General features: G+C 46.7%; 2 protein-coding genes across 7 annotated transcripts in view; one reads left to right on the forward strand and one right to left on the reverse strand.

The window, feature by feature from the left end:
* The window catches only part of CDK5RAP1 (CDK5RAP1 mitochondrial tRNA methylthiotransferase), a 61,636-nt gene that overhangs the window by 39,533 nt on the left and 4,257 nt on the right, over nt 1-17,846 (forward strand). The gene's annotated exons all lie outside the window — the stretch shown is intronic.
* On the reverse strand, nt 1,922-15,977 carry LOC147360384 (vomeromodulin-like). The gene is made up of 11 exons (XM_086331242.1): nt 15,707-15,977; nt 12,250-12,703; nt 11,723-11,824; nt 9,898-10,053; nt 8,909-8,987; nt 8,514-8,571; nt 7,824-7,894; nt 6,451-6,591; nt 5,545-5,667; nt 5,183-5,250; nt 1,922-2,167 (listed from the first exon to the last, which is right to left on the reverse strand). The coding sequence occupies exons 1-11, from the start codon at nt 15,975-15,977 to the stop codon at nt 2,029-2,031; spliced, it is 1,662 nt and encodes a 553-aa protein (XP_086187368.1). The 3' UTR covers nt 1,922-2,028.

Consider the following 17,846-nt stretch of genomic DNA (forward strand, 5'->3'; position numbering starts at 1 on the left):
TCTAGATCCTTTGCTGCCCTGTTTATGGTATTATCGGACTCTTATCTGCTCTGTTCCACCCAGCTTTTAGCATTTGGACTGTGCCCTTCAGTTTTTAACATGTGACGATGGGGAAGTTGGAGCCTAGCCCCTGTGTGATTTTCGTCTTGGGCCAATGGGCAGAAGAGAACGTTTGGTGTTTGGGGAGGGGAGGCCTGAGCTATGGGAAGAAAAGTCTTAATCATTGTCAGGATTGTTCCCTAGAGCACTCTGTAAAGTAATCCTGAGTTTTGTGGCCTCATCACTCATATTACTAATTTTTTGTCCCCAGTAAGAAGTGCTTTTACTAGTCATAAACACACAATGGAACTCCTGTTTGTAAGAATTAAAGACATGTCACTTTTTTTTTTTTCTGCATGAAAACAGGTTATTTATTGGTGAGATAATTAGAAAAGTCCCCCCCTATCCCTGGATTCCTGCCTTTCTTACACTTGTTAATTCAGGGTATTGTTGGTGAAATTCCAAAGCATAGCTGGACATGTTGAGAACACTAACTCTACTTAATTCCTTAGTCCAAAGGATGTCTTTTCCACAGTGTTTCATAGAGAGGGATTACAGAGTGTCTTTGCTTTCATTCTGAAACATTCCCTGGCTTCCGGTGCTGGGTTTAGTTTGTGGCTTGAAAATCATTCTGGGGGGAGACAAAAGACAGCGAGTTATACTCTTAAATACATAAGCTGGTGCAGGCACAGGCTGAGCCAGCCAGTGGACTCCATCCCCCTGACCACAGCACTGGCTTTAAGGATGGGGACGTGGAACAGTTCAGGCCAATGGGAGCCCCAGATGTTACTTCTGGATGACTTTCATTTGTTATTCCAGAAATAGGGTGAAGTTCCTGATAGTGAGGGACCCCCAGCGCGGAGCCAAAATAGAGCCCACCCCAAAGCATTTAGAGTCAAGAGATGGATTCTGGCGTCACATTTGGGCCACCTCTGAAGTTGGCACCATCCTTGGTGTTAGGACCAATAACTCTGTGTTGTTGCTTGAACCAGTTTTGGTTGAACTTCCTGTCACTTGCAGCTGAAACACAGTTGGCATTCATCTGATCCAGTCCCTTAACTCAGGCGGAATGCGGGAGGCAAAGTGATACGTCCAGGCCCCTCATAGTTACGGAGCCTAAGAGTAGGAGGTAGAAAGCTAACATTGAGGCAAGTGCTGATTTTACCAGCCTCTACACTGTAGTAATTGATTTGGTCACAGATTCATGGACTTTGGGGGATTAAGTAAAAATCGGAATGTAAGGCTTCTGAAATTTGAGCCAACATGAAAGAAATTAATGTTTTCCCAGTCAGATGGCAAACTCATTAGACATGTTTATCAAGAATGGAACATTGTAAGGGTGATGGAGATTCTAAACTTCTTTACTCTCTGGTATATCTTCTCTAGTTCCATCCCTCTTTCACTGTTTTCCTGGTGGCAAATTTACATAAAGGTTCCATCCTTTTAACTATTTTTCAGAAAGCAAGTTCTCTTTTCACTTTTCCCTAAGTGTGAGGTTAGATAGATGGGAAGAAGGGGAAGTCTGAGTCAGGGTGGTAAAGAACAAGAGGCTTTTCAGTCACAAGGCGGCGGTGTGGAGGAATCGGGAATGTGTAGTGGGGATGCAGGGCTTCCCCGATGGCCCAGTGGTAAAGAATCTGCCTCCCGATGCAGAAGACATGGGTTCGATACCTGGCTTGGAAAGATCCGTTGGAGGAGGAAATGACAACACATTCCAGTATTCTTGCCTGGAAAATCCCATGGACGGAGGAGCTTGGTGGGCTACAGTCCATGGGGTTGCAAAGAGTTGGACATGACTGGGCATGTGTGCACGTGTTTCCAGTCTCAGGGTTAGAACTTACATGATAACGAAAGGGACAGTAGGCAATGAATCTGCTTAGGAGAGACTAGGGAGACTGAATGGAGCTGGTAAGGCAGCCCAGACAGACGTTGATGCCAGGGCCCACTGGCCTTATTCATTACTCTGAAGACTGAGGTGCAGAGTGGACTTTAATGTGAAAGGAAAATGTTTGTATTTCTTTCTCTTACCGATTTAAGCACTTGAAGCTTGGCACTGTTTAGAGAATTTGGGATTACTCCTAGTGGAATATTCCATTGATTTACATTTCCTGAAAAAAAGAAGGCACATCTTATGATGTGAGTTGAAAGAAACAATGGCTAGGGTGGGTTGTTTTAGCCACAGTCAACTGGAGAATGTCTCTGGGCAGAGTGTGGCTCTAGGGGAAATCTCTCCCCCGCCCCTTCAGCAGAGGGATCTGAGTTAAGACACAGTTTCTCCCAGTCTTGTGTGTGTGTGAGGGTGAGTTCTCAAGGACCCTAGAGCTAACTGGAAATCTGATGGGTATAATCGAAACCAAGAGAGATGCTGGCATGTCTGCCCTCTTTCTCTTAAGAAACCAGAAGAATTAATCCTTGCTCTTTTGATTTCATTTGCAATACATCAACCCCTCTAGAGTTCATCATTAATATGCTTAGATGGCATTTTGTGCTCTATCTCTTGATGATCATCAGGGTTATGAACTCATACTTCTAAATTTCTCAAACTCTGTTATCTATGTGACTAGGTGACGAGGCCCATGTTTCTTTCCTCTAAGTGGCATAATGCTGTTCTGAAGACACCCAGTGGGCTGGATTTCATTTGGACCGGGAGAAGAAACATTTTGATTTGGTTTTCACGTTTTGCCATCTCAAGATGCTGCGGTCCCTATCTGAAAATAAAAACGTGCTCTTCAGCCCCGCAATGACCAGATGATACTCTGCTCGCTGCTGTGGCACAGGCTGCAGGGTGCTGTCCCGTCCCTGCCTTTCAGTGACACTGACTTTTCTGGTGTTCATGTTACTAGTTCCACGTACTGGTAACAGCAAATAGAAGCTTCTTCAGAACTTCACGTAGCACACCTCTTTCTTCCTCCTCCTGAAAGAGATGGGTGGAGTGTTTTTGTTAGTACATCTGCTAGCCTCCCAGCTCGTCCTCACATAGTGGAAAGTGGTCTTGGGTTCCTCTGGACATGTGGGCTCTTTTTTTTCCTGGTACTCGACAAGGCTATGTGGGGAGGTGGATCTCAATCTATCCCTCAGGCCTCTAATTCTTTGGGGATTTTCAAAGGCCTTTCAAGTAGGTTTTTGATGCCTTGGGTGGCTCCTTGGCCAGTGTTTCTTGGGTTCCTGTCATGTTCCAGACATTGCTGTAGGCACTGAGATGCAGCTGTGTGCCCTCAGGCCAAATGCCGTTTGAGTATTTCGGAGGATGGACTGTACTCTTCGGGATCTGTTCTGGGTCCCCTTGGATCTGGTGCTCTGTTTACCTCCCTTCTTTTGCATTCCCCTCAACAGGCCTAGAAGTCCACGCTGCCTACCCTTTGAATGTCCTGTTTCCTCTACCTGGTTTACACCTTTGCTCCCTGGTAAACCCCTGCTCCTTCTTCAGGGCTGAGTCCAGGCATCATTTTCTCAGTGAACCCATGGTCTGCCTACCAGTTCATGCTTTCTGCCCTCTGTCTTTTTCATGGTCAGTTGATAGCTATTTCATCAGTCTCTGTTCCCTGTTAGGTGGGTAGTTACATGAGGTCAGGGTTCATGCCTTCTGTGATCCTTCCCCTGCACAGAGCTTGGCCCAGTACAGATAAGGTGAAGCAACCCAGGCTTACACTGACTCCCAAAGTCTACCTCTCAGCTGACATCCCCCTGTCTCAGGGCTGACACCTGGGACACAGACATAAGGCTGTTCGCCTCTGAGTGCATATTGTGTGCCTCCAGCCAGTGTGTGGTTACCAGACTCTTAATGATGGGGCTTAATTTATATATGGTTTTAATCTGTCCCTGTCCTCCTGCTTAAACTAGAGCATCACTCCCGGAATCTGGGACCTCACCATTGTTTCATGTTACAGATTTAGGGTCATACATGTTGGCACCCCACTCCAGTACTCTTGCCTGGAAAATCCCATGGATGGAGGAGCCTGGTAGGCTGCAGTCCATGGGGTCGCTAGGAGTCAGACACGACTGAGCGACTTCACTTTCACTTTTCACTTTCATGCATTGGAGAAGGAAATGGCAACCCACTCCAGTGTTCTTGCCTGGAGAATCCCAGGGACGGGGAGCCTGGTGGGCTGCTATCTATGGGGTCGCACAGAGTTGGATACAACTGAAGCGACTTAGCAGCAGCAGCAGCAGCAGCATGTAGTGACGCTCACTAAATGTTTGTTGAATGAAAGTATACTTATGTGTGTGGAAGATCAAGTGTCATAAAGGTGGGGGTAGTGAGATGCTCTGGTGAGCCAAGGCGTAATTAGAATCCACATCATCTTTTCTTCCTTTCTGTGGACCCTCAAGACTTCCTGGTGTATCCGAATCACCCAACACAAAGAGCACAGATTCTAGGCCTGCCTTTAGGTCATTGACTGAGGTCACTGAATGAGCTTGGGGAACCGGGTTTTAATAGCTTCCCAGAGAGAACCTAGGTTTGGAACCTGCAGTCCTGCTCCACATTGCGTCTGTGATCCAATCTGCGTGACTTTTTTTTTTTTGTAGAGTCCTGAGTGCCTGGCTTGAAAATAATTTCTCACCTATCATAGATAAATATTTTGAAAAATCAGATTGACTTACAGCCTCAGGGGGTATCACGCTGTGTTTAGCACTGTCAGGAAAGACAAGGAAAAATTATTTCCAAATAACAATTATTAACCAATTCTAAAGTAGAGTTTAGGTATTAGCTCAGTTCCTTCTTGAAGTCACTTATAAAATGTTGTAATAAATACAGAGGAGAAAGAGCAGATTTAAGGTGCATAACAGCATGTGAGTAAAACTTTCTGATTTCCCTGTAATAATCCAAGTATTTCTCAAAGGCCTTGTCCATTATTCTTTGCATGTGATTTGAATTGGGTTCTTCTTTTTTTCTTAATTAGAGGATAATTGCTTTACAATATTGTGTTGGCTTCTGCCGTACAACAACATGAATGAGTCATAAGTATACGTATGTCCCCTCCCTCTTGAGCCACCCCCACCCTCGCCCCATCCCACCCCTCTGGGTTGTCACGGAGCACCGGCTTGAGCTCCCTGTGCCTATACAGTAGTTTCTGAATTGGTTTCTTGATATTGCATCCTATGCTGATGAATGGCAAGAGGAGTTTGTAGTTATAGACCGTACCTGTCAGTCTTGATGGTTGTTTTGATTTTGTTGTTTGAAATCTCACTTGCATGGGAGATGGTGACTTCCTACATGAATATAAAACAAACATGAGTTGAAAATACCTTCACCAGGCTACTCAGCAAACGTGTCATGGTGTGATATGACCAGCAAGGTGACAGGTGAGGCCTGGCGTGGAGGCGACCAGGTCTTAGGAGACAGCCCACCAGCCTGGTTGGCCTCCTCCTCCTAGGGACACCCAGGCACTCTGACCCCCAGAGTTTTGGTAGTAGTTCCCCCCCAGAGCACTCTTCTTTCCATGGGACCTCTGCTCCTATTTGTTCCTCCTCACAGCCGTTCCCGATTTGTTACTCAGCACTCACCGTCTGCCCAGTGGCTATGTTCTCACCATCCTTCACTATAGTGACCCAGTAGGCGGCATTGATTTTGTTGTTCGGCAGGTGGTGGTAAACGATTTTGGTGATCGCCGCTTCCAGGTTGTTTATCTGTGGTAAAGAAGTCATCGTTTATAGAGTATGGAGAGGGAGAGGGCTGCAGGATGTTGTATGGTGAGATATCCATGCATTGCTCGATTCCATCATTCAGATTTTTATGGATCCTGTGGTATGCATTGGTCACCTTGCTGGGTGCTGCCATAGCTGATATGAGCACACAGACACCATCTCATTCCAGACATCTCCCTTTATCTTATTTCCTTTCTCGAAAAGACAGTGGGGCCCATGACACAGAAGCGTGTTTCTATTACTCCTCATCCATTTTAGAGCCCATTTCTTTCTGTGCTCTTGTAGCAGATAGCTCTGCACTTGATGATTTTGGGAGACTGTGTTAAGGAAGCATTGAAATAGAGCCTGGCACATAGAGAGTACTGAAGATTATGATTTTGTTATAACTACCTGCCTTCTACCACTTTCTGGGCAGGAAGCAAGTGAATACCTCCTATAGATAAACCCACTCCCTTGCACATGCTGTGAGTGTTGGTTAAGTTGCTTCCCTCACTTTGGTTGCCTGTAAAATGGAGAGAAGCAGCTCTGCCTCCCAGAGCTCCTGCTCCCCCTGTGCCCTGCTCTCTCCTTTCCCCTAGTGCATTATATACAAGACCCAACTAGACGATCATTAAGGGAAAATCTGTATCCCATAGCGTTCCTCGTCTTTATCTCTGGAAGAGCAGTCCAGAACCCACTTGGCATTTCTACCTTCTCACACTTAGAGGTTGATAGGCTAGACTTAAGCAAACAGGAGGGTCGAAGGGCCATGTGGATGAGGCTCACCTTGACAGAGCTCTCCTTGGCGCTTTTAGTGACAATCTCCCTGAGCATCATTTGGGACAAAATCACGGCAGTGTTGACATTTTTAGGATCTGGAGGAAGATGGCTTCCAGGCACAGGGGATTTATTTTGGTTAAAGTAGGCCTAGAGAGAGAACAAGAGAAACATCCCTGTTATCGTGTGAGACTGCCATCAATTTCAGGGTCTTTGAAGGCCCGTCTGTGATGCTGAGGAGTGAGGTGGCCCCGTGTGAACCCCACAGTGGACGAGCATGAAGACAAAGCACAGGTGACCTCCCTGCCCCCTTGTTGCGGGACTGTAGGGGAGTCGTGGGAGAGAGGAGCCCCTTACAGAGGAGGAAGCACTGCCGTCTCCAGCCGATTAGCCCTGAAACAGTGCCCCTCGGTCCCCCAGACCTCCGATTTTCCAAGAGAAGCTACATGTCTTCATTTTCCAGCGAGTTCCTCCATTTCAATGTTGCCTCAGGTAATATGTGTGTGTATATGCGTGTTTGTACCTAACTCACAGTTCTCCCAAGCTTGCAATGACTGTCTTGTCAAGCACCCTCAAGGCTCATCTTATCTATGGAATTCTGCCTCCTTTGAATGATTCCTCTTCCTTTTGTATCCATTGTGCCCTGTTTATAAAATGCAGATTGCACATGGCAGGAAGTTTGACAAGTCCAGAGAAGTACGAAGAAGGGAAAAGATTTTAAGTGGATATCACTAATATTTCACCTTATTGTCTTTCTTTGCCTGTACATAATATCACTTGTATTTTGCTTTAAAAAATTAACCGTACCTTCATACTGTGTAAACATTTCTAATAATCTCATAGTTAGCTTAGTTATTTCCTTCTAGTTCATTTCCAGTTTTTTCCCCCCTTGTCATTAATACTTGTATTTCTTTGTGCTTAAATATATCTGTACTTGGGATGTCTGTGCAGAGGGATCCCACGAGTAGAGTAAGTGGGCCCAAAACCTTGCCTCTCTTCAGTACTCCTCATGGCCTAGTTTTCCATTCCTTCAGTGATTGAGAGGGTGGGTGGGAGAGTCTGCACTTCTTCTTTCCTTAAATATAGTCTGTTGAATATCTAACCGCTGCTGGGTACATCCTACTGGTCAAGAAAAAGTTGTCGTTGTTGGGTATGCATCTCAGGCACTGTGCATTAGACGTAACTGGAAGGGAAAACACGGCTGGCCCATGTAGCAGGCACTCAGCTGTTACGGTAGAAGCCTGGAGATCGCCCCAGGTGGAGGTCTGGGGATCGGAGAAGGGAGGAAGACTGGTTTGTCATGATTTGGAGTTTATTTGGTGAGTTCAGGGATGTCTCCAGCCCTCTTACAGAACCCATTCATAAGCACAAAGAACACTTACACAGTAGAGGATTGAAAGACCTTCTGCAGAAATCCTGGGACTTTTGACTTGGTAGTTGAACAAGCCAGTAGCTGCAGGTGAGAGGGAAAGAGAGCCTGTGGAGGCGCCGCAGTCCCCTGGAGGCTGTGCCCTGGGCGCCTCCCTCTCCCTTGGTCCCAGGCAGAAACCTGCTGCCTCACTAGCTTTTCACATGTGTCTAGGAGGAGACTATGGAGAGGAAGGTGATGTGACAACTAAAAGAGTCTCGCTGCCCAGGCCCCATATTTCATCTGCTCTGGGTCCTGGGAAATGTCGACAGGTTCCTGCTTGAACTGTCTTGGCAACTGCCATCCTACTGCGTCCTGTTATCTTGGTCTCCTGGATGTTAGGAGACGTGAGAGGGAATTTCTGCTTCCCAGCTTCCTTGGTGTGAGGGTGCTCCTTGCTCAAGCTCCACACTGTGTACTTTGCACACCACTGGGACTGAGGAGCTACCAGAGACTCCAGAGGGGCTCTGTGTCCTGGAGAATGAGTCACTGTGGTTCAGCGAAGCTGCTAAGTTGCCACATTTCCAGCCTGGGTGCTTGGGGATGCACCTTACAGCTCCGTCCTCTCCTATCACCTATAGGATCCAAAGGAGCCTGGGCCACCTCCCTCCATTGACCTGGGCAGCCCCGCTGGGGAGGGTGGGGGTCTGGTGTTTGTACTCACAGTTCTTGCATTCGTTGACGTCACTGAGCTCAATGCCACATGATTTTGATCCTTCAATCTGTTAAAGGGCTCATCGTTAGCTTTGCCAAGGGAGAGCAGCAGTCCTGTCCTCCTGTCCCCTTCCGTCTGTCCTCCTCTTCTCCCTGTCCTACTTCCTGGTTTCCTTTTTGCCAGAGCTCATCCTCCCCTACTCCTGCCCCAACCTGGAGCATTATCCTATCCTGCTACTGGGGTATTTGGGGCTGGGGGTGGGGCAGGGGATGCTTCCGTAGAAACAGGCCTCTTGAGGCCTGATGTCCCTCTAGCACCAGACTGTATCTGAGGTAAGGGCCTCTTCCTGTGTCCCCCAGCAACATAGACCTCCGAGGCAGTGCCCTCCCCGTCCCACGACTTACATTCTCGTTCATAGTTACTGTCAGCAATTGAGAGATGGTATCATCCAAGGGCAGAGGCAGAGGCAAGACACCTGTGACCCTGGGGAAGATACACGTGGAGAACACGTATCACACGTGTATACCTGTGTGATCCTTAACATTTGCCCAACATCCATTGACGAACCAATGGCAGTGATGTCCTGCTATTTACTTTGTTCCCTAAGCTCTTTTGCCTTCAGTTTTAGTCACTAAGGAAGATGGAAGAATACCTAAGAAAACTACCAAAGCCAGAGGGCTGACCCAGCAATCTCACAGGGAGGAATTTATCCTTCAGTTACCATGACAGTGGTAAACAGACTTGTCTGGGAACTTATTCACCGGTTGAGTACAAAAGTTAGTAGCTGGAAAAAAAACAATTATTCCTTGATAAGGATCTGTTAAGTAAGTGATAGTGTATCTTCATAATGGAGTACTAGACAGCCATAAAATATCAAGAAGCTATTTATATTCTGATGGCCAATTCCAAGCAATTTTTAAAAATATCAGCAGAGGCCAGAAAATTGTATATAATAAACCAGCCCATTTCTGTGTGTGTATACACATGCATGTTTGTTGCATAGCAAATAATATCTCTGAAAGCCAATGGAAAAATTGGATCCATTGGTTGCTTCCAGGAAGGATAATTAGCCGGTGTATATGGGTGAGAGGGAGACTTGTATTGTATGGCTTTTGAGTCATTTGAATTTTGATCTAGGTGAATGGATTGCTTATGCAGGAAAATAGAACTGAGTACAAAAGTATGCTTAGCAAAGAGAACACGGGCAGAGTGAGAGAAGGCTGTGCTCAGGCCCAGTGGGCCATTTGCAAGCAGAGGCCCTTCTCTGGGCCTCCTTTATTGATGGTTCAAACCACTGGGTTGGCTGAGCTGGTCTCTAGGTGTGGTACAAGCAAGGATATCCTGACATATAGGCCACTTGATCCAGAAAATGAGAAAAAATGGTCTCACATACACCTCTGCTATCTGCAGGTTGACGTTCTTGACTTCGATGTTCTTCTCCTGGACTAGGAGGCTGACACATTGTGTGTTGTTGCTGGAAATTCCAATTTCCAGAGTTACATCTGCATGCACTTGAAATCCCAGTATGCTGACTACAGGTCCTGCTAGGCTGTGGAGAACAAGACGCAGGTGAACCCAGGTCCCATTGCAAGATGTCACTCAGCCAAGCGATAGGCATTTTGGGAATCACCAGGTTATTTTAGTGAGGGTAAGTTCGGTGCTTTCCAATAAGTATGCCCCATCGTTGGCCAATCTCCTGTGCATAGAATTCAGAGCTTGGTTCAAAGGTATTCAATAAACATTGTCAAAATCACCCTCCAAACCAGGCTTCAAGGGTCTTTTTTTGTTGGGTGGCACCAGGCTGACTGGTAACAAGATGCCCATTACAAGTTCACTTTTGTGCCCAGCACTCCCACTTGTCTGTTGTGTGGGTGACAACGGACAGGAAAAACCCACAGTTTTCCAGAGCCTGGTCTTCTTTGAGTCAGATATTTTGGAGAAGATAGATGGTTCTCCCTGACACTGTTAACTGTAGTGGTCACAGATATGGACTCTGGAAGCTGAACACCTGGGCTCAAATCCTGTCACTGCCGTCGTTTGGTTGAGGGACTTTGAGCAAGGTTTATAACTGGTTTTCCTAGTTTAAACTGGTTTTCTAGTTTAGAAACAGGACTGCTTTCCTGATGAGGTTGTCAAGAGGCTTCATGAGTTCAGACTACCTCAGTTAAGGGCCTGGCTGGAGCTTAATCAGTGATAAGTATCAGGGATATGAATGTATTAGTCCAAGAAATCTCCTTCCCAGTATGGATTCCCTTGCCCCTCTCACATTTTCCTGGGTGCCCTGGGCCTCCTCTGTTAACCTGTCCCTCCCCCAAATGTTGACATCCACTGAAGGCAGGGACCGCCTGCCTTTAGTCTTCCCTCTGCCCAACACAGCATCTGGTACAGAGCAGCGGTTATTAACTACCCATTAGGTGGATGAGTGAATGTGTATACGCATGCGTGTTTAAATCTCTAGTTTCCTGAGGGCATTTTAACCATCTCTGTTTCCTCTCAGCTTCCTAGCAAAGTGTTTGTAGAGTGAGTTGACTCTCCTTGGAGGGTCAAGATTATTTGGAAGGCATATTTGGAGATCCAACCAGTCCATTCTAAAGGAGATCAGTCCTGGGTGTTCTTTGGAAGGAGTGATGCTAAAGCTGAAACTCCAGTACTTTGGCTACTTCATGTGAAGAGTTGACTCATTGGAAAAGACTCTGATGCTGGGAGGGATTGGGGGCAGGAGGAGAAGGGGACGACAGAGAATGAGATGGCTGGATGGCATCACCGACTCGATGGACGTGAGTTTGAGTGAACTCTGGGAGTTGGTGATGGACAGGGAGGCCTGGCGTGCTGCAATTCATGGCGTCACAAGGAGTCGGACACGACTGAGCGACTGAACTGAACTGAATTTCCCCTAAGACCAGTGTACATGTTGATATGAAATGAGTTCTCCATGGTTTCTGTCTTCATTGCTCATCTATCAAATTATGCAGATTTCACATGGAGATCTGGATTTCTGGCTTTTATTGTAGTACTATTTGAGAGTGGGGTGCTGTGGTGTTATGTTGCCACCTTGCTCCTCGGGGCTGGAGGAGAGAGGCAGCTGGGCCTGGTGCCCCTTTCGCTCCATCCTCAACCATCCTGCCTTACTCGTTGTTGTCTCTGCTTGGCTCTTGGACACTAGATCTTAAGTCACTAGTCCAGCCTGTCCCAGCTGACTGATTTGGAAATAGGCTCACCCGTTTCCACCTATGAAGGCAGTAGTCACGGCGTGGACAAGGATTCCGTTGCCTGTCATGGTTGACGTCATGTTCTCCACAGTCACTTTTTCAACCTCTAATCTGTAAAGTGACAGCATCAAGTATAAGTGTCAGTCCTGGCTCAAGGAATCAGTCTGGGTAACAAGAGAAACACCTTTGAAGCAGGCAGTTAACAACCTACCCACCCATCTATCTCTGGGACTCCCCAGCCCCCTTACCCACTTGGTTCTTTCTTTCCTCCTTCCTTTTTTTTTTTTTTAAACATAATAGTTCTGGCTCTTGGGGGAAGTTCCACAGACATCACTGCCACTCTCAAAAAAAAGGTGGCCCAGTTCTTTAAGGTCAACAAATCTTGATCATATTTCCCCCCAAAAGTATAGCCTTTCAGCACCGAGTTAAAATATTGCTTCATGAAAACGTGGTTGCCCTTTTGGGGGCTGAACATTGGTATCTCCAAACAGTAGCTTTTGTCTTGTGCCAGACATTAGGGTCAAGGAAGCACTTACCCTAACAAGAGATCTTCCAAGTCGATATTTCCCAGCAGGCCAGTGAGCGCACTGTTGATGTCTTTTGGCACCACACTGTTCAGTATGCCCTCAGTGGTTTCTTTGAGTTTGTCACCAGTCAAGAGACCAGTGCTGTCAACAAGTTCTTTGACAGCATTCTCTCCACCAAGGAGTGGCAGACTGCCCAGAGCCCCCTGGCCGAGGTCACTGACAGCACCAGTGGCTTCTGAGAGCAATGACTGGGGATGCTTTGGGGACTTGTTGCTGCTCCCCTTTCCCAGAATACCACCAAGGCCACCACCTCCAAGGATATCAAGGGATGAAGTAAGATCTAACACAGACAGCAGGCCAGAGTTGGACACTGTGGATATCACTTCTCCCAACACACCGGCCAGATTTATCTCCTCGCACTTCAGCATGTTCTCTATCTTCGGGGTCAGGGTGGCATTCAGATCTGAAAAGGGTCGAGAGAAATGATCCTGCTGCTAGCTGCCCAGCCGGTTCAGCCAGAGGAAGCTTTCCAGCTGGAGAGCCAGCACCATTGAGTTGTGGGACCCATAGGCATTTAATATCATGCCTCCCCGAAATATCAATTCCTGCCACTGCTCCCTACAAGGACAGCCTGGTGTTCCAGAAACATACCTGTCCCCTCTTAGGAGTTAGCCTCTACTAGCACCTACCTGCAGAGAAGGCAATGGCAGCACACTCCAGTACTCTTGCCTGAAAAATCCCATGGATGGAGGAGCCTGGTGGGCTGCAGTCCATGGGGTCGCTAAGAGTCAGACATGACTGAGTGGCCTCACTTTCACTTTTCACTTTCATGCATTGGAGAAGGAAATGGCAACCCACTCCAGTGTTTCTTCCTGGAGAATCCCAGGGATGGGGAAGCCTGGTGGGCTGCCATCTATGGGGTCACACAGAGTCAGACACGACTGAAGCGACTTAGCAGCAGCAGCAGCACCTACCTGAGACCAACCTGGTATTGAGTATGTTACTCTAAAGCAATTTGAGCATGGCATGAAAGGACCTAGTTTAGCTTTTGAGCCTAGCAGCCCAGAGTATATACATATAGTCTAGGTTCTGCCCCTTGAAGGTCAAGTGGCCTGGGGCAGGCTCTTCTCTTTTCTGAGGCCAAGTTTTGCCTCAGGGGTACCAGGGGTATATGATGGAACCTGCAGCATGATTCCCTGGGGGCAGGCCAAGTGAGCGAGCACTGATTTTAAGTGCTGTGTAGGGCAGGAGGTGGCTAGAGAGGTAATGGAGCTCACTGATCTGGATCTCCTGTTCTCCATCCGTGTGGTTCTGCACCTCACACCAATCAGAATGGCCAGCATCAAAAAGTCTACATTTATAAATGTAGACTTTTACATTTAATAATAAATGCTGGAGAGGGTTCCACTGTTGGTGGGAATGTAAATTGATGCAGCCACTGTGGAGAGCAGTATGGAGTTTCTTTAAGAAACTAAAAATAGAGTTACCATTTCACCCATCGGTTCTACTCCTGGGCATATATCCAGAAAAGACAGAAACACTAATTAAAAAAGATACATGCTGGGACTTCCCTGTGGTCCAGTGGCTAAGACTCCCCAGTCCCAATGCAGGGGGCCCAGGTTTGATCCTTGGTTGGGGAACTAAATCCCACATGCTGTGTCTAAGAGGTCACACGCTGCAACTAAAGATTGTGCATGGTGCAGTGAAGACTGAAGATCCCGTGTGCCACAGCTAAGGCCTGGCACAACCAAATAAATAAGAAATGGAAATTAAAACAAGCAAGCGAACAAAAAACCAAAAAGACACATGCACCCCAATGTTCATAGCAGCAATATTTATAATAGCTAAGACATGGAAGTGACCCTAATGTCCATTGACAGATGAATAAAGAAGATGTGGTACACACGTGCACACACACACACACACACACACAATGGAATCTTAGCCATAAAAAAGAATGAAATAATGCCACTTGCAGCAACACAGATGGATCTAGAGATTATCAAACTAACTGAAGTAAGACAAAGACAAATGCATGATATCACTTATATGTGGAATCTAAAAAAATGATACAAGTGAACATACTTAATATTTACAAAAAAGAACTGGACTTACAGGCTTAGAAAACAAACCTATGGTTACCAAGTGGGTGGGGGAAAGGATAGACAACATGTGCTTGTTGTATACAACAGGGAACTATATTCAATATCTTATGGAAGTGAAAATGATCGTGGCTCAGTTGTGTCCAATTCTTCGCGACCGCATGCACTATATAGACCATGGAATTCTCCAGGCCAGAATACTGGAGTGGGTAGCTGTTTCCTTCTCCGGGGGATCTTTCCAACCCAGGGATTGAACCCAGGTCTCCTGCATTGCGGACAGAGTCTTTACCATCTGAGCCACCAGGGAAGCCAATATCTTATGATAAACCTTATGATAAACCATAATAGCAAAGACTATGAAAAATATATATATAAGAAACTGAATCATTTTTCTGTACACCTGAAACATTGTATCAACTATACTGCAATTTTGTTTTTAAAAGGAAATCGACTAGCTGCATGAATCATGGAGGATTCACTGGGTACAATACTGCAGCAAAAGTGAACGGACCAGAATTTCTCATTACAGCACGAATGAACTACCTCAGAAACGTTTAGGTTTGAGAGACAGTGCAAGCAGGTCACCTTTAGAAAACTTTATAGCACTTAGTGCAAGTATTTATCTTGAGAAGGAATATCCACATCATAAAATATAAAGAAATGGCAGGAGGAAAAGAATCAGGCCAGAGGCCTTCTCAGGAGAGGAGATGGAGGGTGGAGCAGTGCAGCCCCAGTAGGAGCCTAGGGGTCTTCAGTCCTATGGCCCATTTTATTCCTCCGTCTCAGTGGTGGGTACAAGCGTGTTGCTGTTGTTTAGTCACTAAGTCTTCTCTGACTCTTTTGAGGCCCCTTGGAATGTAACCCTGGCAGGCTTCTCTGTCCATGGGATTTCCGACTCGAGAATACTGGAGTGGGTTGATGTTTCCTTCTCCAGGGGATCTTCCTGACCCAGGAATCCAACCCACATCTCCTGCATTGGCTGGCAGATTCTTTACCACTGAGCTACCAGGGAAGCCCCCACAAGGGTGTTAATTCTATATTCATATCTTTTAAGTTTTTTTTTTTATGTCTGACAGTGAAATTAACAGCCTCTACCACCAAGTCGCTGTTTGATGGGTTACAACTGTCACGTGTAGCACTGTCTGAACTGCCCTCCGGCCCGCGGCGGTACTGCTGCACCAGAATGTCTGTGAGTGGGGTCCAGGCAGCTGATTGGTAATAAGCCCCAAAGGTGATACGGCTATCACCTCTTATTTCAGAACCACCTGTCCAGAAGGTGTAACTAGCCTTTGGGCTTGGAGATGAAAAGCATGTGTGAAGGGGTAGAAAGTCAAAGCTGTGCAGGTAAAACGAATCTTACTTACAGTCATTGAGTTTGCTGCTAGACACAAGGTATTTGGCCACGGGTGAACATCTGGCTCCTGAGGTCCCAGCTGCACGTCTCAGAGGTAGAGAGCCTTTTCTGATTGAGGAAATTCTGGGGACTTGTGGGTCAGGCACACTGATCGGGAAATGAACGGGAAACCCAGAGGTTATTTTGTCAGGAGGGGCTCCCACCTGTGAAGGTGAGGTCGATAGGTCAAGCGCTCCTGCCTGGACGGCTAGCATGATGGCCAAGGCCCACAGGGTCAGCATCTTGTGGCCGATATCTGCAAAGGAGGGCTTAGTCAGACACCACATTCCCAGTGGACCACAGGGCTGCCAGTATATTTGTATTGGTTGTGCACATGCCAGGGTCCTAGCTCTTATAGGAAGGTGCCACTCACATTGTCAATATTCTGATCAGTATACCGTATTCGAGGGACGGCGTTTTAGCCCATGACAGTCAGTATCTTGAGGAAGGGCCCCTTTTTCTACAGCTTATTTAACTTTGCGCAGAGGTATCTATGGGCTGGTGGCACCCTTTAAGTACAGGCCATGCCCTGCCCAGATCTTAACTGTACGGTCCCACATTCTCCTACCAGTCTTCCGGATTCAAATAGCCTTTCAGTGATCTGAGTCACCAGCTGGGGAACTCAAGTGTTTTGAATGATCAAGCTGCGAGTGTTGTCACTCCTGTGGTAGTCAAGGTCTCTGCTTGTTTTCAGGCAGCTAATGTATAGCAGTGTCCTTGTTGATGTGAGCTTATCACATGCCGGTCCCTTTGTGGAGTGTGAATGGATGTCAGTTGCTCTAAACTCCACACAGTGCTGAGATGGAAGGCCTGTGTTCTCATTTTTTACTTGGTGAAACTCGCGTTTACAGAGTGGCCAGTATGCTCACCTTTACCCACTGTCTGCCCCCAGCTGGTAGTTTTGCCTGATCAGGACTAAACCACCCCAGGAATCAGCCCTCGGCTTGGCAGCCTCCACTCACTTGGTCACTGGGCTATCCTAGCGTGTTAGCTCAGTGTACCAAGGCCGGAGTCATCTCCCTATGAGTGAGACCATTTCGGGGCTTCTCTCTTTTTAAAGCCCATTCCCTTGTTCTGGGAGAGCCGCTGGCTTTGTCTGATGGTGGCACTGGTCAGTCCACACTATGATATTGGTGGCAGCCATAATGTAGGAAGCTCACCTGTGTGTATTGAATGACTAAGTTAACCTATTCATCCACTTCTTGGGGCCCTCCTGTGGGCAGGGCACTGGATGCTCCCGCTGACCATTGGCTGTGGGGCATCTTCCTCTTGGCTGACGTTGAGCAGCCTTAGTGACTGTGAATGTGTAAGCTGCGTAAATCTCCACTCTACTTCTTGGGATGTGTCCATAGGTATTTCCTTAGTGAGTATTGGTTCATGTTCATACTGGTCAGTTGTGTTAAGCCCTTCATCTGCAACAATTCTCCCAGCGAATCTGGCACCAGACAATATTATTATCATCCTCTGCAGCGGAGGAGCCTCAGTGCTAATGAGAAGGCAGGGTCTAGACCCAGGCAGGAGAGCCCTGTTTGACTCTGAGCTCAGCTGTGTGATCCAGTGGAGATTACTTCCCTCCCCTGCTGGTCAGATTCCTCTGTTCCCAGGAGTCTATTGTCTTTTTCTTTGCTCATGTTTTAGGTAACATGGAGGTTTGTGTCTTGGGGCCTTTCCCCTCAGTGAAGCAAGTAGACTCTGAGCTCCTCTCTGTTTGGATTTCCTAATCAGTCAAGTTTTGTAAAATTGGGCTTGTCAACTTTCGCCATGTGCCGGCATTGCCCAAGTCAAGCTGCCTGTTACTTACTGACACCATAGGAAGAACCGCTATTGCAGAAATGTTGGGAAGGACATATGGGAATCCACTGACAATCCTTCACATTGGATAAGTTTGGCTTTTGAAAAAACTCACCTCTTCATTATTTTTTAATTTTATCCTCATCAGTGAGGAGTTAGAATTAGTGTCTCAGGAAACATGTAAGTGTCTTGTGAGGGAAAAATAAGAAATTCTGTGCCTGTGACTGAGTTGATGGCAGTATTGTTAGACATTGTCTTGAGAGGAGCCTGCTGATAATTCTAGTAATAAATCTCCCATTTTTTTAAAAGCAGTTGCCTAA

Source organism: Bos grunniens, chromosome 13 (genome assembly GCF_055505025.1).
Source record: "Bos grunniens cultivar Pamir isolate PY7600 chromosome 13, Bosgru_T2T1.0, whole genome shotgun sequence".
NCBI classification, from domain to species: Eukaryota; Metazoa; Chordata; class Mammalia; order Artiodactyla; family Bovidae; genus Bos; species Bos grunniens.

What these genes read in the sequence shown, in the direction of transcription:
- LOC147360384 (XM_086331242.1), bottom strand. Translation starts at nt 15,977, where the DNA reads ATGCTGACCCTGTGGGCCTTGGCCATCATGCTAGCCGTCCAGGCAGGA. An exon ending in TAGCAGCAAACTCAATGACT is followed by an intron (nt 12,704 to 15,706) that starts GTAAGTAAGATT and finishes GACCCTTTTCAG; the next exon opens with ATCTGAATGCCACCCTGACC. An exon ending in CCAAGGAGAGCTCTGTCAAG is followed by an intron (nt 5,668 to 6,450) that starts GTGAGCCTCATC and finishes TCTTTACCACAG; the next exon opens with ATAAACAACCTGGAAGCGGC.